The sequence below is a fragment of the Xenopus laevis genome, chromosome 2L (genome assembly GCF_017654675.1).
Source record: "Xenopus laevis strain J_2021 chromosome 2L, Xenopus_laevis_v10.1, whole genome shotgun sequence".
Taxonomy (NCBI): Eukaryota; Metazoa; Chordata; class Amphibia; order Anura; family Pipidae; genus Xenopus; species Xenopus laevis.
In genome coordinates this window covers 145,854,070-145,878,652 of record NC_054373.1, presented here as the reverse complement: position 1 = coordinate 145,878,652, position 24,583 = coordinate 145,854,070, and the positions used below count along the sequence as shown (strand labels likewise).

The following is a 24,583-nucleotide window of genomic DNA, read 5'->3' as shown; positions in this document are numbered from 1 at the left end:
ATAAGGATATTATAAGTTACCGAGGAGTTTCATGACCATATAAAAACACGAGGCCGAAGGCCGAGTGTTTTTATACAGGTCAGGAAACTCCGAGGTAACTTCTAATATCCTCATATTTTACAACTGGGGGTACTTTATTTATTATAATACACAAGTTTCGGTGAGTCATGTGACAGAAATGACATCAGAACTCACCGTTTATAACTGATGACATCAGAACTCACCGTTTATAAGGATATAATTTACAGGATATTCATGGCTTTTGTGTATTATATAATGGATTATATACAAGGAGGTAGGTATCAAAGCGGAGAACTTGCTCTTACTACTCATGTCACTGAAACACTGGGGATAATGTCTTATATTTGCACCTGGTAACCCATGACTTTTAATTTCATTGTTCTACCTGTAGCTGACTAATTAAAAAAAAGCTAATCGCTGACCCCCCCCCCCCCGACATCTCTCCTCCAACAAAGGCTCCAGTTCCCACAATGCCTTGCGCAGGAGCTTCTCTTTCGCAGGTGTTAAAGGGGTGATTCATGTTTGAGTTAATATATGTATGTAATAGAATGGGCAATTATAAGCAACTTTTCAATTGGTCTTCACTTTTTTTTTTTTAAATAGTTTTTGAATTATTTGCCTTCTTTTGACTCTCTCTCCAGATGTCAAATGGAGGTCGCTGCTCCATCTAAAAAAACACGCTCTGTAAGGCTACAAATATATTTTCATTGCTACTTAATATTATCTTTATATTCAGGCCTCACCTATTCATATTCCAGTCTCATTAAAATCAATGTATGGTTGGTAGAGTAACTTGGACCCTAGCAACCAGAAATTGTGAGCAGGAGAGCTGTTTATTAAAAATCTCAAAAAATAACTCAAAAGCCAAAAATAAAAATCTACCGTCTGTGAATATCAGTACATCATACTAGGATATCACTCTCTACATCAGGGGTGCCCAAACTTTTTGCAACGAGGGCCAGATTTGGTGAGGTGAAAATGTGTGGGGGCCGACCATTAAGCCAGACAGTCTTTGAACCATTAACATTAAATTACATGAATCGAGTAGCCGTAATATTTGGGCACATTAGTGAAATCTGTATTGGTCTATACTGCTGCCTGAGTGCTGTGCGCCCTAAAGAAGTATGTGAGAGCGGTGCGTCACTATGTGCCAGTACATGTCTATTACTAACACCTTCAGCACACAGGCAGCAGTATAGACCAAGTGGCAGATCATTTCACTAACGTGTCTTAATATTACTGCTATGTGATTCCTGTTCGCACTGTGCTGGGGGGCCTCATTATTATTTCATGACTGAGTCTGAGTGCCGGTGTCAATTTGAAAAAATGGCCGCAATTGGCCCCCGGGCCGCACTTTGGACATGCCTGCTCTACATCATGCTAAAGTTAATTTAAACCAGAACAAGCCATTTAAAGAACATGCAAGGCAATATGGCCTTTGCATACAAATATGTTTCAAGTAGGGAGAGTAGTGAAGGCAACAGTAAATACATTCACATAATACACAAAAGTCTATCCCATTTAAGCTCCACTGTATGATACATTCTTATCTATTTTCCTTACACACAAGTAGAACATGAAGTGGCAAGGAACAAATCCTAGTAAATTACAAATAAAAGGCATGCTTTAGAAGAAAGAGGCCCTCCAATTTCACACTGACATATTAAGCTATTCTGTTTCCTGCACAACCCAATATCTGAAGAGGAATTATAAAATGTATTTGTATATACAGTAACATTGCCATAGCACTGATCAGAGCGTGCTTAGAGAGCTTGCGTTTGGCACTGTCTGTACTTACCATGATTGCATTTACTATGTCGTTACTGTTATTCTTAAGCGCACGTACAGCCTTCGCTCTGGACACATTAGCCTGTGACATAACAAGCTCAATGTCCTTGACTTCCACGCCAGTTTCATCAACCTGCAGAAAAAAAAGTGGTTGAAAGAATTATTCATTCAGTAAAAATTATGATATTTTTAAATGGCAGATTTAGGGGGGCTGGAGGAAAGATTAATATATGTTACTGCTTAAGGCTACAAAAGTGCACAATATAAAATTATAGCAGATTTGATGGATAGTTTGTGCAGGATGCACAACCAAATAGCACTGCCTTTCCACAAAAAATAAATGCTGGATTGAATTAAAACCAGAATTTTTCCTAACACCAAATTGCATTGTGCACTACTTACCTCTTCTTCTTCGCTCTCCTCCTGTACTGTGGGAGTCTGTGTATTTTCTTGGATATTTGAGACGGCCTCTCCCTGTACTTTGAACTTTTCTGCAGCTGCTAACTGGGCTTGTTGGGAAAGATCTTCAATCTGCAGTGGCAGAAAGAATAAAAGAAAGGAAGTGATGAAAAACAGAAGAAAACAGGGCTTGAGTGTACTAGCAACAATACTATAGGATGTTATTTTAAAGTTTGAGGTCCACCATACACACCTTAGCTTCTCCAAAGACAATGTAAGTGTCAGATGCCGGGCTCTTGTATACATCGGGTTTTGTGATGACAAAAAGAATGTTTTTGGATTTTCTGATAGTGACTCTTGTTACTCCGGTGACCTGGCGAAGCCCCAACTTAGACATAGCCTGAAATCAAGCACAATAGATTTGAATTATTTTCAAGGAAGTGGACATAATATGCATGGATGTATACATAGAGAAAGAAAAAGAATGGATTTTGTCTGCATAAAGTATTTGGATACAAACATTTTACAGTCTCTCAAACTTGTCTACTAAAGGCAGGTTGTATGCCTACTAGAGACTTGAATAGTCTGTGTATGTTCATAAATTGTTAAAAGTGAAACTTATCCTCCCTGGTCATAGATGAAATACTCCGTGACCCTAGCCCCTCCAAATTGGTGTCCCGTTTATACCACCGGCTTCTCCTATCTGGCCCTAAACCCTTCCTGACTACCCAGGACTGGTGGACTACTAAAATTATAGGTCTTACTCAGGATGACTGGGAGGAGGCGATAGACAATGTGTACACTGGTCTCATTTCTCTAAAAGATAAGCTGATACAGTATAAAATTATACACCATGTATATATAATCCCTATACGCCTTAAACAAATGGGCCGAGTCCCTCTCGACAACTGTCCTAGGTGTCAGCAACCGGGTGCGGACTTCTTCCATCTAATATGGGAGTGCCAACATATTTTAGACTTCTGGACGAGAGTGGTAAACTACTTAGCGGACAATCTAGACTTCCCAAGGGTCATCTCTCCAACTGTTTGTCTGCTGGGGGTCTTGGAGGAACTGGTCCCAGCCAAATATCCCAGAATTACCTACCGCATCCTCCTCTTTTATGCAAAGAAAACTATAGCAATGCACTGGATGGGCAACCTCTCACCCTCTCTTAGAGCTTGGGTGCACCTGGTTAACAGTGTAGTACCTCTTTATAAACTTACCTACGAGTCCAGGGGTGCCCTGACAATTTGACAACATATGGGGCCCGTGGGCTGACATTGATCCGAATCCCCCTGATTGAGCTGTATCTGGACAACCCTTCTTGGCAGTAACGATGGAGGTTTCACTAGCCCTGACTTGCCTGATCAATACCTTAGCCATTGTGATATAACATTTCTCCATCTCTTTCTAGTAGCAATGCTTACCCTAGTATGTACAGAGTCAACTTCTGTTTTGTACCTCTATTGTGTACCTTACTTGTGTCAGTCTGCTCAACTGTTTGTAATGTATGTATGATTGTTTGTGTTCAAAAGGAAATAAAACTTACCTTTAAAAAAAAAAAAAAGTGAAACTTATTCCCTCTATAACTGTTCTTACATTGCTATAAGCACCATTTTATAGTAACAAAGTTAATAGCCGATTGTGCAGCCTCCTTGATTGACTTTTTTTTTACCTCACAGTCCTGTACACCCCCTACCCAAGAGTATGCAGGTTAAATTATATATTTTTAACTTTTCTATTTTTTGTTACTGCAGTCTTTCAGGCTTAAAGGATAAGTAAAGTAGAAACCTTTCTCAAATCTTTCCTAAGCATAAGAACATCATAGCAGCTCATCTCTGACAACATCCTTGACTACTTGGTGGTCAGACTGGTCAGAAAATGACCAGCAGGTGGCACTGTTGTAACAAAATCATTTCATGTTAACAGTACATGTATACTTTAATATCATGGAATAAAAAAAAAATAATGAATGTACATTGCAAAAGTGCTTAGAATTGCGCATTCATTTAAGATTTACTTATCCTTTAAGCCAATGCAACATGCAGGGTTTATCGGGCCTTGTACCTGCAGACATCGACATGAATGGAAACGGCCCTGCTTGAGACAGGCAGTTTCTGTCCTGAAAATGCAAAAGTTTGCCTGCTGAAATATTGGTAGAAAAATCCATGTCCCAGTTAGCCACAAATTTCCCTAGTCCCTTACTCATTTCATTTTATCAAGAAAGGATAGAAGCCATTTAGTTACATTAGTCAGAAAAGGAAGAGCCCAATAATACAATCTGCGCATAACAAATACCTGCATAAATGTAAGAATTTTGGACACAAAATGAAAAGTCACAGTTCCTGAATGAAAGTTAGAGGATCACTTTATTATCAATTTACTAAACTGCTATATTAAACTGAGGCCCAGAAAGGTGAAAGGAAATTTTGCTGGTCACATAGCTCGGCAAGGCCCTGATAAATACATTTACACGTCACATACACAAAATATAGTTTTTACCTTTCTTGCTTTCTTTTCACTCCTGCTCTGTTTTGCTTTGCTTACTGGCTCTTCGTCTATTTCTGCAGCAGCTGCAAGCTGTTTATATGGGCAAAATAAAAAAACAGTTAGTTACAGAACAATGCAGTCTTGCTAATCTTTAATTGTGTGTCTCTGTAACATTAGATTCAGACAGATAACATTCCTTTTTTTAACTCATTCTAACTTTTACTTTTATAGCAACGCACAGACTTGAGTGACAAGCACTTGCCTTGGGACAGTAGCCTGGAAGCCCATCAGTATGCCTTTCCAGAAGTGCCCGTCAGGAGATTTTCATTCAAGTTTATAGTGCTACTACAACATAGTAGCACAGGCTTCCCAAAAGCCACCCAAATTATTGTCATGTGCCATTACTCAATGCTTAGATAAGCCAGATTTGGCTCATAACTTGGGTGGCCTCCTCTGCAAGAGATATACAGTCTAGCATGCAATAAAAACTGCAATTGTATTTATGCTGATGTGCATTCTGGGTGTATTCTACGTGAAACTGGCACTGCATTTAACTTCTCATCTGTTCTGGAGTACAGGCCCGGATTTGTGGAAAGGCCACCTAGGGCGGCAGGATTTTAGGGGGGCGGCATGCTGCCCAACCACATTGGTTCAAAAACACTGGGGATGCGCTGGAGATACAATCCTTTTCAAAGTCAAAGTAAACTTTGTCATCTCAGCAGTATACAAATATACAGTGAGACGACGTGGCTCCTAAAGGGGAGGGGACAGGGGCGACAAACTGCAGAGGGCCTAGGGGCGCCCACTATGTAAATCCGGCCCTGCTGTTATTATACATGAAACTGGCCCTACAGTTATTCTGCAGGGTGTTCTGGTAGGCATTTTAGATGAAAAGGTTACAGTGTTTATCTAAATGTATTCTTGGAGTAGTATGAAGGAATGTGTAAAGCTGGCCATAGACGCAAAGATCCGATCGTACGAATCCACTAATTTTTTGGCCGTGTGTGGAGAGTCCCGACATTTCATCCCACGGAGATAGTCGTTCAGTCGATCGGACAGGTTAAAAGATTTGTCGGCTGCCGATAATTTCTCTACATGTATTGCCGATCGTACGATTTTCAGTGGGAGACTGTCACCAACTGTCGGACATAAACTTTCGTAAGATTGCAGCCAGGGGCAGAACATCGGCTGTTCTTTTACTACTTTATTTTATCGGAATGGTTAGTGGCAGGTCAGGAGATGGGAAGTCAGATCGATCTTTGCGTCTATGGCCAGCTTAAGGAATATATTTGTCTCACAAAAATCAACCTCTGACTATGGGAATACAATATTAAGATGCCATGCAGCTAAAAGAATTCACTTAAGATGTGGATAATGTAATGTTGTGCTAAAAACATGCTTCTATAATAGAAGATATGAGATATCCAAGCATAAAAGAGTTGAAGTGTATCGATATGGACTAAACATACCTGTGCCTGCTGTGTGGTTTGTGTGGAGTCCTGTTCAAGCTCAGGTGGAGAGTCATCACTATCAGACTCTGTTCCAGACCCTGTCATGCAAACAATATATTAAATTGATATAATTACTCCATAAAACAGGTTCTGTCTGACAGTTTAAACAGCTACAACAAACGTAAACTTTAGTGTTCAGAAAGCATCACAGCGGGGTGGCCATACAGTTTCTGGATGATGAAGGATCTGCATGGCACAGTTCCCTTTATACCAGCAATTGTTTGCCAATCTCCATTTCATTTTAATATAAAATTTCCCCAAAACCGGTGCTAGGCACAGCAGGTTTACAAGCAATATGTGTATGTTCATTTGTCTATTTCATTCCAAATTACAAAATTTCTACAAAATTTTGCAACCTAATTGATCACATTTTTGAAACCGGAGGATGTAGCACTCATAACCTTGAAACCTCTCATCCAGCTGGCATAAATTATTTTTTTTGATACCAGACTGATTGAATATTCTTACAGAAAGCATTCCCAAAACCACAGAGCAAAAGCAAATGTTACCCTATTATTTATGGTTTTCTTGCAAAACAATTAAAGATAAACAAGTACAACAAAAATATTTAAAACCAAGATTAGAACACAGAAGTATCTCCCCCCCCCCCATTTGCCATAACAGCTGACTGGAGTAGACCAATCAGATAAGTGCCATGCATACTACTTGAATAGAGATAGCACTGATGTACTTATCAGTAGCATGCATGCTGAAAGCAAGTATGTTTTTCAACCATTTATAGTGATAGAAATTAAAACCCAATTTTCAGTAGTGTGAAAGAATCTGCCATATGGCCCATGTGTAGGAAAAACGGAGCAGTTCTACCAACCCAATAAATACTGAGGCATCTGCAATTTTTTCGAAACTGTAGGGGCACTGTCCCACCCAGCATGTGACTCAATGAAAGCACTGGAGAGCTTAATCCACACTAAGTGAAATTTACCCCCCACTCACATGTTAATGGGTTAGTCATATTCTAAATGGCAAAGTGTTATTTCCCACTTTAAAACCATGCACCGCACACAATTAGGTGAACACCAGGCTAAATACCCTCATCGTTCTTCAACACAGCCTCCTTGACTGGTGGGGCTGGCACCACTTTAGGGGACCCAAAATCCACCATGACAGGATGAAAGGCAGGTTCTTGAGCTGGAGCTTCTGGGGGAATCAGAGGGGGCAGTTCCTCCTCTTCCACAGTAAGAGGTGCAGATGGTAATATGGTTGAGGATGTTTTTGGAACAAGAGGTGGGGAAAGAGAATCAAGCTGGGCAGAAGAAACAGGCTCCAAGGTTGGCAAAGGCAGGGAAGGAGTTAGCACTTTTGCAGGGCTTTGGACACCTAGCTCTGCAGCAGGCTGAGGGGAGATCCCCTCAGTTTTATTTGCTAAAAGAAGGAGAAGAAAAGTGATTAGGGGCAGCATAAATGGCAGATTGATAGATGAGCTTGAGTTACATACAGTGCCTGTGCACCACATGCAGACAGGAGCAGGGAAGTGGAACAAACAATTATCAAGTCAAGGGATGGACTACTTTTTCATCATAAACATTAACAGGAAAAACAAAGGGGAATCCTACCAAATTGCAAAGAAAGGCATGAAGCACAGGGTAAGAGAAAATTATCAGGTAGGTTGTTAAATTGATGGTCTCATGAGAATCTAGAGTACAGCATGCTTAGGGGAAGGAGAAAGAGCAGCAGCCTTGGGTGGAAGATTAGACAAGGTAGCAGTACTAGTTGCAGGGTGTGTAGGCCCAGATAAAATTGTTCAATCTCATACATAAATTTTCAAATTCTTCACAACGGACTTAAAGGGGAACCAACACAAAATTAAAATTTAATATAAGCTTCCGCATACTGAAGTAGGAAACTTTCTAAATACAATAGATGAAAAATGCCTTGTTTCTGAAATAATCAAGTTTATCTGCACTATTCCTCTGTCAGCATCTGTTTCTCTTCATTCTGTCTTCATGCAGTAGTTGGATGTCAGATGAATGATCCAATATATCTTATAGAGGGTTTCCTTTCCTAACAAATGTGTTAGAGCTCACTCAAATAACCGATTCCAGTACAAACAAAAGTAACAAAATAACTGCCTTTTGCACAAATTCTGCATGTAGAGAGACATGATTTCTGGTGGTTTTAATAGAGTGAGCTCCAATACATCTTCTAGGCAAAAGGAGCCCCCTATAATATATATTGGATCTAACTGTCAATGAATATCTGACACCCAACTGCTGCAAGAAGACGGAATGAAAAACAGATGCTGAGAGAGGAATAGTGAAGATAAACTTGATTATTTCAGAAACAATACATAATTTAATTGAATGTATTTAGAAATTCTTATTTCCGTATGCTGAAGCGAATATTCAATTTTCATTTTCGCGGTAGTTCCCCTTTAAGCTGGCCATACACTACAAGATCTGCTTGTTTGGCTAGGTCACCAAACTAATGGATTCTTCGCCAGATGTGGCCACCTAAGATGGGTGATATTAACCTAATACGGTAATTTTGCCCTAGGTCAGTGGATCTTACAATACTGGGCTGCTCTCTGACAATACCACTGCATGAACACATAGGCATTGATCTTAAAGCAACAGGAACAGTCTACCATACCAATAAGGTCCTTGGTATCTGACACATGTCCACTCAACAATTTATCAGAGCAGGCTCAAAAGCGTCATCACCGGAGGTACCAGCAACAAAGCCAGAGTGTGAGACTAGCATGTGTCACTTAACATACTGCCTTCTGATAGCAGATATTTTAGAGGATTAGAGAGGGACAGGTCTCAGGCATAGAATAGTGACCCAGCAGCAAACAACTCCTTGCCAGCAGCTTGTGGAGTCGACCTTGAGGGGATTGTGTAGAGTCTAATTGTTTCGTCTACGCACGCAAAACAGTTGACAACACTGGAAAATGTGCATTTAGTACATGAGAAAAAAGAGAAGAATGTCTAATCAGGAATGTGTGCACCAGATACCTGGGCTCTGAACATCAGCAACGGGAAGACTAGGTGCCGCTATAGCAGCAGCAGATGAAATGGAATCTGGAGCTGAGAAAGAGTGACAGCGGTTACTGGATATACATGAAATGAGAACGTTCCAGGCATGCAGCTAGTGGAATTTCAAACCTACATGCCAGGCAAACTCACTGAATACACACTCCATGACCATTCGCTGAAACACTGACTCCTGCAGTGTTGCACTTTTTCTTTCTTTTTTTAAGAAAGCAGGCTGATCTATTGCCATTGTATATAAAAAGCAAATTTATTAACTTTGGGTACCCTGACATTGCTGGACTACAACACTTGGAATGCTTTTTCCTCTTGAATGCTAGAAGTTTTGGTCCAGCACACCAGTGCTTTCTCATGGTTAGGGTGCCAAACATGCCAGTAGCCTATATACACACAGCTCCATGCATCACATTGTGTTTAAAGGGCTGGTTCACCTTTAAGTTTTCAATTGGTCTTTTTTTATAGTTTGATTATTTGCCTTACTCACTGATCCCATCTAAAAACAAATGCTCTGTAAAGCTACATTGTCATTGCTCCTTTTTACTCATTTTTCTATTCAGGAGTCGCTCGTTCAAATCAGTGGATGGTTGCTAGGGCAATTTGGACCCTAGCAACCAGATCGCTGAAATTGCAAACTGGACAGCTGCTGAATAAAAAGTTAAACAACTCAAAACCCACAAAAGAATAAAAAAAAAATAAAACCTATGGCAAGTTATCTCAGAATATCACTCTCTAAAGAAAGTATACATCATACTAAAAGTTAAAGGGATACTGTCAAGGGGAAAAAATTTTTTTTCAAAATGCATCATTTAAAATAGTGCTGCTCCACCAGAATTCTGCACTGTAATTTGTTTCTCAAAAAGTAGATTTTTTTTTATATTTAATTTTTAAATCTGACATTGGGATAGACATATTGTCAGTTTCCCATCTGCCCCCAGTCATGTTACTTGTGCTCTGATAAACTTTTAGTCATTCTTTACTGCAAGTTGGAGTGATATCACCCCCTCCCTTCCCCCCCCCCCCCCAACAGCCTAACATCAGAACAATGGGAAGGTAACCAGATATCTCCCTAACAAGATAAAGGCTGCCTGGTAGATCTAAGAACAACACAATAGTAAAACCCAGGTCCCATTGAGACACATTGTTACATTGAGTAGGAGAAACAACAGACTGCCAGAAAGCAGTTCCATCCTAAAGTGCTGGCTCTTTCTGAAAGCACATGACCAGGCAAAATGACCTGAGATGGCTGCCTTCACACCAATATTACAACAAAAAAAAATTATATAGAAGAGTGATTTTATTTTTTTGCAGCGTAAACAGTGTAAATTTAATAATAAAAACTACATCATAAAACTCATGACAGAATCGCTTTAACTCAAAGGTGAAAAATCCCTTTAAAGACTTATGAATCTGCAATGACAAAAAAATAAATATATGTTATACAAAACAGTAATAATGTAGCTGTGAGCACTTGCTTAATAAAAACCTTCTTCCTCCCAACATGATGTTGCTTATTTTAAACATGTATTCTATAAAGATATTGTCCATATATGCTTCACTATTATCTATATTATCATCCTTTACCTATATTTCACCAACACAGACCTACACAGCACTGTACAGATAATCGTTCACACCAGTGCCTGCCCCAGTGAAGCTTACAATCTAGAGACCCATTCACTTGGGTCAATTTCATCAGAAACTCAAGGCAGAAGCTGAGCCACACTGATGCCCATCAGGTACAATGGTACAGAGTTAGGTATGCACGCATCTACATTTTATTAACAATGGAGAAAATAATTTGTTTCTCTATGAAACAATCATAAAAATAAATGAGTGTGTGAGCAATAGTCTTACACCACAATACACTAATATTTCAAAAATTGAAAGGTTTCTCAGCAATCAATATCAGCAGATAAATCGCAATCTGCAATGGGAATCCTCGGATACAAGACAACGCACGTTTCTTTTAGGCTGTCCGTTCTAGTTGCTCATTGAAATGCATATGGCATTTAATGACTCCTGTAAGAAGCAAATAGATGCTATGTCTTGCACTGTGCCAGAATACAATGCCTGAACAGGCTGGGCACTAATAGCAGCTTATGGAGGATGTCAAAAAGGTTCTTGAAATGCAGAACGCGCAGGCAGGCACAGTACTATCATGCATGGTTTTAATAACTTCACACCATCTGTATTAAAATGTTCCATGCACTTTCATGTCCATAAGATGAGTTAGAGAATCTATGGGTTCAAACAGTCTACCTGCTCCTTGGGAAGTTCTGTCAGTCACAATTGGAGCAGTGCTTGATTTGGGGCTAGGCTTAGCACCTCTCTCTTTCTTTTCTCCAGGTTTGTGGACAGTCGTTGAAGCTTTTGCCTCTATGGGCTTGGAGCTAGTCGCTGCGGGCTTGGGGCTGGCCTCTGAAGCTTTGGCCGCTGCGGGCTTGGGGCTGGCCTCTGAAGCTTTGGCCGCTGCGGGCTTGGGGCTGGCCTCTGAAGCTTTGGCCGCTGCGGGCTTGGGGCTGGCCTCTGAAGCTTTGGCCGCTGCGGGCTTGGGGCTGGCCTCTGAAGCTTTGGCCGCTGCGGGCTTGGGGCTGGCCTCTGAAGCTTTGGCCGCTGCGGGCTTGGGGCTGGCCTCTGAAGCTTTGGCCGCTGCGGGCTTGGGGCTGGCCTCTGAAGCTTTGGCCGCTGCGGGCTTGGGGCTAGGCTCTGAAGCTTTGACCTGTGCGGGTTTGGGACTAGGATCGGAAGGTTTTGTCTCTGTGGGCTTGGGGCTAGGCTTGGATGGTTGTGGTTCTGCGGACTTGGGGCTAGGCTTGGATGGTTGTGCTTCTGCGGGCTTGGGGCTAGGCTTGGATGGTTGTGCTTCCGCGGGCTTAGGGCTAGGCTCAGAAGGTTTTGGCTCTATGGGCTTGTGGATAAGCTCGGAAGTTTTTGGTTCTGCAGGCTTGGGGCTAGGCTTTGAAGCTTTTGCAGGCTTAGGGCTTGGCTCTGCAGGCTTAGGACAAGGCTTTGAAGGTTTCGCCTCTGCGGGCTTGGGGCTAGGCTCGGACGGTTGTGCTTCTGCGGGCTTGGGGCTAGGCTCGGACGGTTTCCCCTCTCCGGGCTTGGGGCTAGGCTCTGAAGGTTTCGGCTCTGCGGGCTTGGGGCTAGGCTTTGAAGCTTTTACGGGCTTGGGGCTAGGCTCGGAAGCTTTTGCCTCTGCGGGCTTGGGGCTAGGCTCGGAAGCTTTTGCCTCTGCGGGCTTGGGGCTAGGCTCGGAAGCTTTTGCCTCTGCGGGCTTGGGGCTAGGCTCGGAAGCTTTTGCCTCTGCGGGCTTGGGGCTAGGCTCGGAAGCTTTTGCCTCTGCGGGCTTGGGGCTAGGCTCGGAAGCTTTTGCCTCTGCGGGCTTGGGGCTAGGCTCGGAAGCTTTTGCCTCTGCGGGCTTGGGGCTAGGCTCGGAAGCTTTTGCCTCTGCGGGCTTGGGGCTAGGCTCGGAAGCTTTTGCCTCTGCGGGCTTGGGGCTAGGCTCGGAAGCTTTTGCCTCTGCGGGCTTGGGGCTAGGCTCGGAAGCTTTTGCCTCTGCGGGCTTGGGGCTAGGCTCGGAAGCTTTTGCCTCTGCGGGCTTGGGGCTAGGCTCGGAAGCTTTTGCCTCTGCGGGCTTGGGGCTAGGCTCGGAAGCTTTTGCCTCTGCGGGCTTGGGGCTAGGTTTGGAAGCGTTCGACTTTGCGGGTTTGGGTCTAGGCTCGGAAGCTTTTGCCTCTGCGGGCTTGGGACTAGGCTCGGGAGCTTTTGCCTCTGTGGGCTCGGGAGCTTCCGCCTCTGCGGGCTTGGGAGCTTTCGTCTCTATGGGTTTAGGGCTAGGCTCTAAAACTTTGGCCTCGGCAGGTTTAGGACTAGGCTCTGAAGCTTTAATTTCTTCAGGCTTGGTGCTGGGCTTTGAAACTTTTACCTCTCCAGATTTGGGCCTATGCTCTGATTTTCCTTTTGCCGCTGCAGGTTTGGAGCTAGGCTCTGAACCTTTTGCTTTTACCTTTCCAGGTTTAGCAGCCTCTGAAGATTTCTTTTTTGTGACTCCTTGTTTGGAGTCTGGCATTTTCATTGTTAGGAAAGGAAAAAACAAGACATATCAATAGAAACACAAGCAGTAAAGATGACATCAATTTCTTCCAACCAAGTAAATTTCAGTACAATAACACAATGTTAAAAGTAAGAGACTAGTATCCATTATAACCAGGACACAGTTTAATATGAGGACTAGAAAAAAGGGGACCTAGCACTTCTGATTTTACTGGGTCTTGTTAAACAAGCTTAGATGCTCGTAGCTAGGAAGGAAAAAATTAATGACCGCGACTTAACTTTGTACATAGCTACTAATGCAATACAACAGAACAGAAAACAGTATGTGCAAAGCTCAGCAGATTGCAAAATTTAACACTTCTTATTTGAACACTAACGGAGGCAGGAACGTACAAATGTGGTGCAAATTTACTTGAAATAGTAAGCCAAATGAAAGCTCTCTTTCCTATGGATTATACTACTAAAATCATCTAATCTACTCTAGTTCTGTAAATCCTCCAAAGTTGACACATCAGAGCTATAGCATGCACAGACCTTATTCTCTGCCAGCACAGAGCCTGAAAAAGCCAATGCAGCATCCCACTCAGGCTAACACCAGACAGGATGATTCTCAGCCTGTATATTCCAGCAGCCCAATTTTCAGTACTACCTGGCATTAGCCTTTAAAGAGAAACATGGGATTGCATCGACTGTTTTCAGCCTGAAAACCCTCAAGAATTTTCATGCTGAATGGCATTAGTACCTTAGCGATCATTTGCTTAGAATTCAAATAAATAAAAGGTAAGTGTGGGGGTTTCAGAACTTCTATGCTGGCTAAAATACGCTGGAAGTAAATTTACTGTATGACATCAGCCTAAAATATAGAATGTTTAATAATTATCTTAGAGCATTACAATAGGCAACTGTTTTTTTGTCATCCATGAATAGTGATTTGCTGAAACGCAAATGTTTTTGAATGAAAAGACATTTTACACAGATCAGTAGACTGCATGAAAAGGTATGCTTGTGTTGACACAAATAACGTGCTGCCTCAACATTTTCTGCACTCTGACTAGCAGTCACCAAACAGTTGTCACTCTCCTGCTACTTTGATTCATTGTTTAATCACCTTATCTAAAGTATTTGGGATTAAAAGTGTAACATAAAATTCCATAAATTCATAATTTTCACGACAGAACAGCTAGAATGCTTTAAGAGTCTACGTCTATTAAATATTGATTCAAATGGTGAGACACAGGTAAGTTGTACAAAATGACATCCCATTATAGAACATCTAGATACGACTAAGTACTCAACGATAAAGGTAGAACAGTAATGAATGTATAAAATATTTTAGGAATAGTGTGAAACCTCACTAAGTTTAAGCTTGTAGGTTTCAATACGGTGTAGAAGAGAATGCACAGATCACTTTAGTAAGCATTTCTAAGTTTACACTGCAAGATCTGATTTTATCTCGCACACCCATTTTGTGATACCTACCTGATGAATCCAAAGCGGCTTCAGCCTTTGCCGCATCTGTCTGAGAAGCCTCACTTGCCACCTTGGCATTCGGGGTGATAGGTTTTTTCGTCTCAGTTACCACTGCCCCTTCTGAAGGTGCAGCAGCCTCTACCCCAGGGGCAGAGGGAGATGGAGCTGTAACATTATGAGCATTTTAATATGTAACTTCAAAATCCATTGGTTAGTCCCACAACCACATGCTTGTAAACACGCAAGAGTCCTTGTGGCAAACAGGCACACGTGGATACCAGCACAGAGATTACCAAGGGTGAACAGTGATTTAAAAAAAAAAAGCTAATTCTGAGAGGCCGACTGTCTTAACCATGAAGATTCATTTAATTTCATCATGCCAAATTTATGGTTAAAGTGGAACTATTGCAAAAAATGAAAATTTAATATAAGCTTCATCACACTGAAATACATTTTGTAAATACAATCAATAAATATTCATAATTTCTGAAATTATCAAGTTTAGCTTCATTATCCCTCTCTTCATTCTCTCTTCATTCTCTCTTCATTCTCTCTTCATTCTCTCTTCATTCTCTCTTCATTCTCTCTTCATTCTCTCTTCATTCAGGAGATGTGTGTCAGGTATTCATTGACAGTTAGATCCAATATATCTTATGGGGGGGGCTTTCTTTCCAGATGAATTAGAGTTCACTCAAATAACTGATTCCAGTACAAACAAAATCTAACAAAATAACCTCCTTTTGCACAAATCTTGCATGTAGAGAGACATGATGTCTTGTGATTTTAAGAGAGTGAGCTCTAATACATCTTCTAGGCAAAAGGAGCCTCCTATACGATATATTGGATCATTCATCTGACACCCAACTCCTGAATTAAGACAGAATGAGGAGAAACAATGCTGAGAGGAATAGTGAAGATAAACTTGATTATTTCAGAAACGGTACAGAATTTTTATTTTAGTATGATGAAGCTTATACTAAATTTTCATTTTTGCAATAGTTCCCCTTAAACAACCACAGTAATGCATCACCCTCCAAAGAAAGAAGCCACATATATGCGCAAAAAAAAAAAAAAAAAAAAGCATTGTAGAGATCTAATAAGCATTTTATGTTAGCAGCTAGCATGAAGCTTATCTGCATCAGCAGTAAATAATGGATACCTCTGTGTACAGTGTATTGTAGGATAGGGTTACCAGATCACGTAGAAGAGCTACATGGACTGCAATTTAATTCAAGTGCAGCCCTGAAATAAGCATTTATCTTAAGCGTTCTGGTCTTATTGTAGGAATTATCCAACAGTCCAGAAAATTGGAGGTAGGGATGCATTTTATTTATTCTTTTTGCTGCTTTACCTCAGTGAAAAGCAGTGGCAGACATCATTATGAAAGTGAATTTCCCAGTTGTATGCATAGCAAACACCAAGCATAACATCATCTAACAGTTTGGCATTTGCTGCCCCACTCACTGGCCGGGGGTACATGCCATACACAGCCTGAACGAGGGGGGGGGGGTGTATGTAATCACAGACCCTAAACTGGTGTTACAACTGCTCGGGATATGTTTTCAAAAACAACTGTTTGGGTAACAAACAGCTCTGGGAAAGACCTCAAAGTCTTATAAATGGAATATAAAAAATGGTTAAAAAATGTAATATTTTGCACTGTCTTAGCCATGCAAACATTTAAAAACGTGACAGAATCCATTGTGTACAAACCTAAGCAAAGTTGGTGCAGAAAAGCCACATCACAATGTTAACACAGCAAATGTGCAAGGGAACCACAATAAAGCATGTGTCAAATGTAATAAGAGACAGGGGGAAAACAACAGCACCAGTAGTTATTCTCAAGCTTCCCCATATTCCACAGTGACTTTCCACTCATTTCTCTCATCCACTCCTCAGAGCCATATAAATACTTTAAGTAAAATCTGATGTCTCATTTGAGGCTTGTGGCAAGATAGCTGCTGATTGTCTGTAGGAGTGGATGGTATGAATTAAAGGCATGGGACCTGTTATCCAGAACACTTGGGACCTGGGGCTTTCTGGAAAATGGATATATCCATAACCTTAAATCTACTAGAAAATCATGTAAACATTAAATAAACCCAATAGGCTACGTTTGCTTCCAATAAGGATTAATTACATCTTAGTTGGAATCAAGTACAAGGTACTGGTTTATTATTACAGAGAAAATGGAAATCATTTTTAAAAATTTGGATTATTTGGATAAAATGGAGTCTCTGGCAGACGGCCTTTCCGTAATTGAGCTTGCTGGATAACAGGTTTCTGTATAACAGATCCCATACATGTACTGAAAAAAAAAAATAAGACAAGAGAAACCATGCAGCACTCACCAGTCTCAGCCTGGGGCTGGTGCAGTTCTTGCTCTGCAGCTGGGACAGTTTCTGTGGCTTCACCAGGCATTTCTTTATGGAGAGAAAAAAAATTAAATATTTGTATAGAAATATTCTACAAAGAAAGAAACGTTAACAAGGTTATCTAGATTAGGGCTCTCCAGCTGGGCCTGACTGTCCAGTTAGTGCAGGGGCCGCACAGATTTATTTTATATTGCATTAAAATTTAAATAGTTGCTATCAAAAATCCACTAAACTGCGTGGCAGATGTTTAGAAAACCTGTTTCAAAAATAGTTTTTTTTTTCCTTACACTTTGTATACATGTTTAACATTCTATTTTTAAACTTCTCTGCCTAACACTTTCCCTTGGTTGCAGTGAACCCACTGATGCTGTGAGTTACGGACAGATAACACCTCCTATAACTGGCTCAATGAGTCAGCAATTTACAACTACTGACAAACAGTATGGGTATAGTTGCTTGCACTATTTAAAATGTTTGGTAGCACTGATCTTGATTACTGTTGCAACAGACCAATCTTAATGCGCCACCCACAAGCTTAAAGGGGTTGTTCACCTTCCAAACACTTTTTCAGTTCAACTGTTTTCCAGAAGACTTATTTCAATTACGTTCCGTTTTTTATTTCTAACTGTTTTTCCAAAATCTAAGTTTAAGCTTCCTATCTCTGGTGTTTGAGTCCGGGGAGGTCAGTAATTCAGGTGCAAATTCTGCACTGTTACAATTTTGCTACATTAGTTGATACATTCCTCAGTAGCATCTCTGTAGTATTAGCAACTATTGTATCAATTCTAACAGCTGCCTTTAATGTAACCCAGAGATTCTGCTCAGCAGGCACAAAAACAAGAAATGTATCAACTAAATGTATTAATTTAGAGCAATTTAGAGTTCTTGACCCCCCCCTGCCCGAGCTACTTTAGAAGGTGAAAAATTAGACACTTCAATATTAGAAAAATTGTCAAACATAGAAAATAATTGGAAAAAGTATATTTCGGTGAACTATCTGAAACTGAAAAAGGTGTTGGAAGGTGAACAACCCTTTTAAGTGTTTGAGTAACTGACAGATTCACAATTAAACAGATTACATTTTATATTTTTGTTTGATAAGCAAAGGACAATATAACTGCACATCTGTGACAAGCCAAATTCCAGTGCCACATCCAAGCATGGCAACTGAAAGGTCAACAAATTGACTCCGCTGCACAGTGCAACAGCCGATATTCAACAAAACATCCAAAATGTTAAACAGGAAAGTGCCAATTCAAGGCTCATAATGTAACTTTTACAGTAGTAATCCAAACAAAATACATTAAATACCAAAACAGCACAAAACGAAAAATAGCCCTTGCACTTGTCTTTAAAGCAAAATGTGCCCATTTATCAGAAAAATTCACTTCACCATAAACTACAATTTGAGAAAAATGTCCACGTCTGGTGGGCAAACTGTCACAAAAATGTAATACTTCCTTAGCTGCAGCCTTTTTACCTATACGTTCAACTCTGAGTTGGATTGCAAGTGAGATGAACTGAAAAGTAACTTTGTTTTGACCTGTAATACAGTCTAGTGGGCTCCTTTATTTACACAAACCTGGTTGTTTTGGAGGAAGGAAAATCTGTGAAATATACAGTAAAAACCTTAATGTGATTGTAAGTTGTCCTGCATTTTACCCTTTTTTCCTCTGCCATAAAAGGCATAATACGTTTCCTTGATTTTACACCAGGTCCCTGGGTTGTTTTTTTTTAGTGTATTCATTCATGTGAAACATTTTCCAAAACAGACATCAGTGACAGTTTACTCAAATGACCAGAGCTGAAAAAAATATCATTCCAAATATAGTTTGCGGAATCTATTTGAAAAAAAAAAACAGCATAGTAGTGTTTGCTAAAGAGGTTTCACCTGTCCTTTAATGTCACCAACTAGGAAAACAGTCCCACTAGAAAACTTGATGAACATTTGTGAACGGACGGGGACACATTTTTTGCAGGGGGGGGCTGACCAAAAGAGCTTTCAATTAACACCAGTGTGTGGGAGGGTGTTATAAAGTAAAACAATGATAATAAAGGTAAAGAACTGACAAACATGTCAAAGTCAGCAGAGCACTTACAAAAATATAGTAGATTGTTCCAACTCTTCCCAAAAATGGGATTGATGACATTGCAGTAGCCCACTACTAACTGCCAGGTGCCCCACTGCCAGTATATGAAGGGCACGACTGCCAGTTGCCCTAATGCCAGTGGGTATATAAGACACAAATGGTACACAAGTATTTAAAGTACATGTTATGAATAGAGAATTAGTAGGCGAGAGGCAGAGCAATTGTAATCACTTATGAACGACAACCACGTGCCACAACTTGTAGTGTCTAACACCCCACTGTGTGTGTAGGAGTGGCCGCCCAGCTCGGTGTTACAACACAGTAGCGTCCCACTGCAGGACAGACTATGTACTATCCAGGCCATACACAGCGCCTAAGAATTAGCTTTGGACTGGTTTTAGTTTGAGGACAAGAGATGTAAAAGGGCCAACACACACCCGGTGCCTACGTTACGTGCTCTCTGCGAAAACCACGTACAAGCACTACATTCTCTCTGTACAACAAGTCACTCCTTTCCTCCCTGTTTCTCCATGACATCCCGGTGTCCCAGGCGTATCACGCGTCTTTTGTGACGCAAGGCGCACTGATCTCTGCCATAAAACTACAGGCCGGTGCCGAAGAGCTTCCCCTGCCTTGTGTTGCTTCGCCGGGCCCGCAATACTTTCAGAACACGAAGGATGGGGACGGATAAAAAGAAGAGACACTTACTGTGTGGAGTTTAGATCCAAGATGGCTGTAGAAAGAAAGCCAAAAGCCGAGTGCTTCCGGGATATCGGACCGTAAAGAGGATGCACATCCGGGTCATCGGCTCATCTGACACCTGATTCCTAAGCACACTTGTCGTTCCTAAATATGGGCATGGCCAGACATGGTTGCGCTTCACACCAACCCGAAAATACTGTAGTTAGGGAAAATCTTGCTTCCCTGAAATTGACCTGTATTGGCAAAGAGTAAAATGATGCCTAAAGTGTGACCTAAAGCAGCGAATCAGAGGTTTGCTTTCATTTTCTTATTTCTAGTAGCTGGTTGCTATAGGTTACTACACTAGTGCAAGGTAGCCCTCCTAATTGTTTGGAAGTGTAATTCTGGACTGCATTTGGGATCCCTCCTGCAACTGCCCTGCTTGTATGATTCAAAAGCTTGTGAGTGAGGTATCATTCCTCCCAACATTTTGGAAATAAAAAGAGGGACAAAAAAGTTGGCGCATGTTGCAAGCCAATTTATTTGACCATTGTGTGGCCACACCCCCTCATTACTGTGTTTGTTTCACAAAATTTGGCAGGTTATGAAAGTTTGAACATATTTCTGGGTTTTTTTTCAGTTATTACATGTTTGCTAATGAAGGTGAATTACCCTTTAAGCTGAGTCTTTAATTCTCCCAAGGGACCTGTTATCTTATATTGTTACAATTATTGGTTATCTCGAAATTGTTACAAAAGTATCTGGGTTCTCTGCCAAAAGCCAATTAAGTTAGAAACTTTGTTTCTTTTTTTGGCTGTTCAGTGCAGGGGGAAAAATAGGACTTTCCAGTACAAACGAGGGACTGCAGGTTGAGCTGTCAAAAGAGGGACTGTCCCTCTGAAAACAGTTGGGAGGTATTCCATTCAAATCTGAGGCACAAAACATTGATTCCTTGAAAGGAACCCAGAGACATTATTGGTAGTTATGAGTGAAATGTTTCACCAAGTTTCTCTCAAAAATGTCACCCGTAGAAAAAAGAATTGTCAAAAGATTTTGTCACCCATAGACTTTAAAGGGGTGGTTCACCTTTAAGGCAATTTTTAGTAGAATGGCCAAAGCTAAGCAACTTTCAAATGGGTTTTCATTATTTATTTTTTATAGTTATTTGCCTTTTTCTTCTGACTCTTTGCAGCTTTCAAATGGGCGTCGCTGACTCCCTTCTAAAAAGCAAATGTTCTGAAACGCAAATATAAGAATGGAATAAACAGCTTCAAAGGCAGTAATTTCAAAGTGCTTTCTTTATTTAGCAGTGTAAACACTACATGTTTCAGGTCAAAGCCCTTTTTCAAGTGTCCTGTAAGGCTACAAATTTATTGCTATTAGAGATGCACCGAATCCAGGATTCGGTTCGGGATTTGCCCTTTTTCAGCAGGATTCAGTTTAGGCCGAATCCTTCTGCCCTTCCGAACCGAATCTGAATCCTAATTTACATATGTCACTTAGGGGTGGGGAGGGATTGCATGACTTTTTGTCACAAAAAAGGAAGTAAAAAAAGTTTCCTCCTTCCCATCCCTAATTTGCATATGCAAAATCGGTTCAGTATTCAGCTGAATCTTTCGCAAAGGATGCTTACGGCACAATTTAGGTCTGTGGATGCCCCTTGAAACACTGGATGCCGCATACTGCAAAGTATAGCTTCCAATCAACGTTCCCTCTAATTCCTTCTCAGCTTTGTGCACACATTTTTAACTTGTGTGAGAAGTTTTCAAAAACTGTGTGCTCGGGTCAGAATTAATAAAAGAATTTGTGTTTTCACACAAAATTCTTTGTGCGCACCACAATTTGTTGTGTGGGCTGCTATCAAAATTAGTGTGCATGCTCACGAGAGCACACAGAGGATACATTGCTTCCAATATAAAGATTATATATGAATGGAATTCATTCCCCATTAAAATGTCTGTGTGCTTGCCTCTATTCTATTGCATGGAGACCTCTGCTGCCATGAGTGAAATATCCTCTGCTATCCAAGAAACAGTATAGTCCAGTAATGTTTCTCTTGCTCTCTGCCTTTTGCGGTCCTGCTGTGTGGCCTAATGGATATAGCGCACAGAGCATACAGATGCCCACAAATGCACTAGTGCGCTTTCATGCCAAAACATCAAGTGAATCTGCAACACAGGCACTTTTTGGCACTTATTTCACAGCATATTTTCTGGTGTACCAAAAGTCTCAGGATATCACCATATTTGACCAATTTTAAAAGAAACCCATTTTCTTATTAGATACATTATACTGCAGGGTCAGATTTGTGCAGAGAAAAGACTTAATTATTGGGTGGCACAATACATAGTGGGGAAAGAAACAGACATGAAATTTAAAGTAAAATTTATACCTATTTGGTGCCTTTGGTAAAGTGCTGTTAGAAGCTGTTCTGATCTTGTCTCATGGCAAAACACTAATCATACAACTGATTTATAAACATGGCACATTTTCCCCGAACTTATTATGTAAAACAAGATTTCTCACTAAATTCCATAGCCAAATAAAGCTGCTGTTTTTCCCACAAAAATCCACTTACCAACACACAAATCTAATAAAGAGCACTTTATGGCCCATTTACTTAGCTCGAGTGAAGCAATAGAGGAAAAAAACTTCGAATTTCGAATGTTTTTTTTTGGCTACTTCAACCATCAAATGGGCTACTTTGAACTTCGACTACGACTTCGACTTTGAATCGAACGATTCGAACTAAAAATCGTTCGACTATTCGACCATTCGATAGTCGAAGTACTGTCTCTTTAAGAAAAAACTTTGACGCCCTAGTTCGCCACCTAAAAGCTACCGAGGTCAATGTTAGCCTATGGGGAAGGTCCCCATAGGCTTCCTAAGCATTTTTTGGTCAAACAAAAATCGTTCGATCGATTGAATAAAATCCTTCGAATAGAACGATTCGAAGGATTTAATCGTTTTTTCGTTCGATCATTCGAAGTCGAACAATTTTTCGTTCGATCGGACGAATAGGGCTAAATCCTTCAACTTCGATATTCGAAGTTGAAGGATTTAACTTCAACAGTCGAATATCGAGGGTTAATTAACCTTCGATATTCGACCCTAAGTAAATCTGCCCCTATGTCTCAAATACTCTTCAGTAAAAAAAAAGAATATACACAGTATTAAAACCAGGAATATCTTGAGTTCATCTAAACCACATACTCATAGTTTACCATAAATCTGATAATAATTTAGTGCCACATATGCATTTGCTCACCAAACTGTGTGTCCTTTCATAAAAGCCTCTACCAGCAGTTACACGGATTTCCACCCAAAAACAATTGCATTATAAAAGAAAGTGTAATTCTATTCAACTTGCCAGTATATATTAACTGAAAAAAATCATCTTGCCTGACAGCAGTTTAGTGGTTTCTACAAGATTTACAGTAATTGGCTCAAACCTGCAGTTTACTACTTTTTTAATTCCCCATGCTCAAGGATAGAAAACCAAATTATTATACTTGTGAATGGCCAAGCAGCTTCTGAATACTTTGATACCGCATATGATATGATTACCCAAAATAATGTACAGCTGTATTTAGGTCCGATGCTGCCCTAAGCATCGGACCTATACATGCCCCTATGTCATGTGCACTGACGTCATGAGACATAGTCAGCTGAAGTAACGACAGCACGCCGTGCGCGTGACTTCACCTCTGCATTCTTCCTCGGCCCCCCTACCCCTCACCCCCTTAGCTCCATCACCAGATGGAAATCCATGGCGAAGGGTGGGGTTTATAAAAATAAAAAAAAAATAGGCACCCTGAGGGCCGTCCCCAAAACTGTGCCGCCCTAGGCACAGGCCCTCAGGGGCCTATATATAAATACAGCCCTTTTTACAGAGCGCAAACACTAATAGTGTATATGAATTTTCATGGCTGACAATTTGCACTTTATCTCCCTCATTATAAAAATGACTTCAACAGGTTTTTTTTAATTCTGTGCGGATGATCACCCAAAATATATGGAATAATATTTAATGAGAAGAACTTTCACATAAAGTACAGTTTCTAAAGAATTTAAAAAGGATAAATATGTCATTGTAGACAAACCTTTGCTATTTTTTTGGGCACAAATGCAAAAACACTGAGGTTCATGGCACATATGATATATTCTCTGACGATTTTACAGTGACAGGCTGATTTTAGCCAAAAATCCAGACAAAATCCACCTGTCACTGCTTGTTAAGGCAATATCTTTTAAAACGTGCTCCTCAATTTGGGCAAGTCTCCAACAGTGCAGGATACACATTGTTTTCTGCAAAAAGGCCAAGCCATACTGGATCCATTCTAAATGCACAGGGGAGTTTCAGCACTGAGTGCCACTCTGAGGCGCTGCCTGCAACAAATTCTGATTTTAAAAAGTTACCAGGAACAGCTTTTTTGCGATCCCTGGTAACTTGCCTCATGGCAGCAGCACCCCTGTGTATGTAAAGGGACAAAAATGTATGTGCTCAGTCTGTTAACGAGCATATGGCCAACAAAACCGCTCATTGCATTTTCTGACCAAAATCTGCTTTTGGCACGCAGTGTAAGAGAGATCTTATTCATTCATGTCACTTTGCATAAAGAACCGGTATGACCTTTTCTCAGCCAGATAAAATACCAAATGCCTTAGGCCAAATGGGCACAAAATCATAC

The 24,583-nt window shown here is 40.7% G+C and overlaps 1 protein-coding gene across 9 annotated transcripts in view; it reads right to left on the bottom strand.

Annotated features, from left to right (window-relative positions):
- The window catches only part of naca.L (nascent polypeptide associated complex subunit alpha L homeolog), a 20,368-nt gene extending 290 nt beyond the window's left edge, over positions 1–20,078 (bottom strand). The window contains exons 1-11 of one of the 9 annotated variants that reach the window (XM_041582527.1): positions 19,920–20,078; positions 17,098–17,169; positions 14,756–14,911; positions 11,480–13,285; positions 9,185–9,256; positions 7,260–7,592; positions 6,168–6,247; positions 4,711–4,788; positions 2,462–2,608; positions 2,212–2,340; positions 1,820–1,942 (exon numbers count right to left, since the gene is read on the bottom strand). In XM_041582527.1, the coding sequence (XP_041438461.1) occupies positions 1,820–1,942; positions 2,212–2,340; positions 2,462–2,608; positions 4,711–4,788; positions 6,168–6,247; positions 7,260–7,592; positions 9,185–9,256; positions 11,480–13,285; positions 14,756–14,911; positions 17,098–17,167 (2,994 nt within the window). In that variant the 5' untranslated portion in view covers positions 17,168–17,169; positions 19,920–20,078. Of the gene's footprint in view, positions 1–1,819; positions 1,943–2,211; positions 2,341–2,461; positions 2,609–4,710; positions 4,789–6,167; positions 6,248–7,259; positions 7,593–9,184; positions 9,257–11,479; positions 13,286–14,755; positions 14,912–17,097; positions 17,170–19,648; positions 19,852–19,919 lie in introns of those variants that run through there. The other 8 variants (XM_018247440.2, XM_018247441.2, XM_018247442.2 and 5 more) reach the window with 8 other exon arrangements.
- Positions 20,079–24,583: the final 4,505 nt, after the last annotated feature.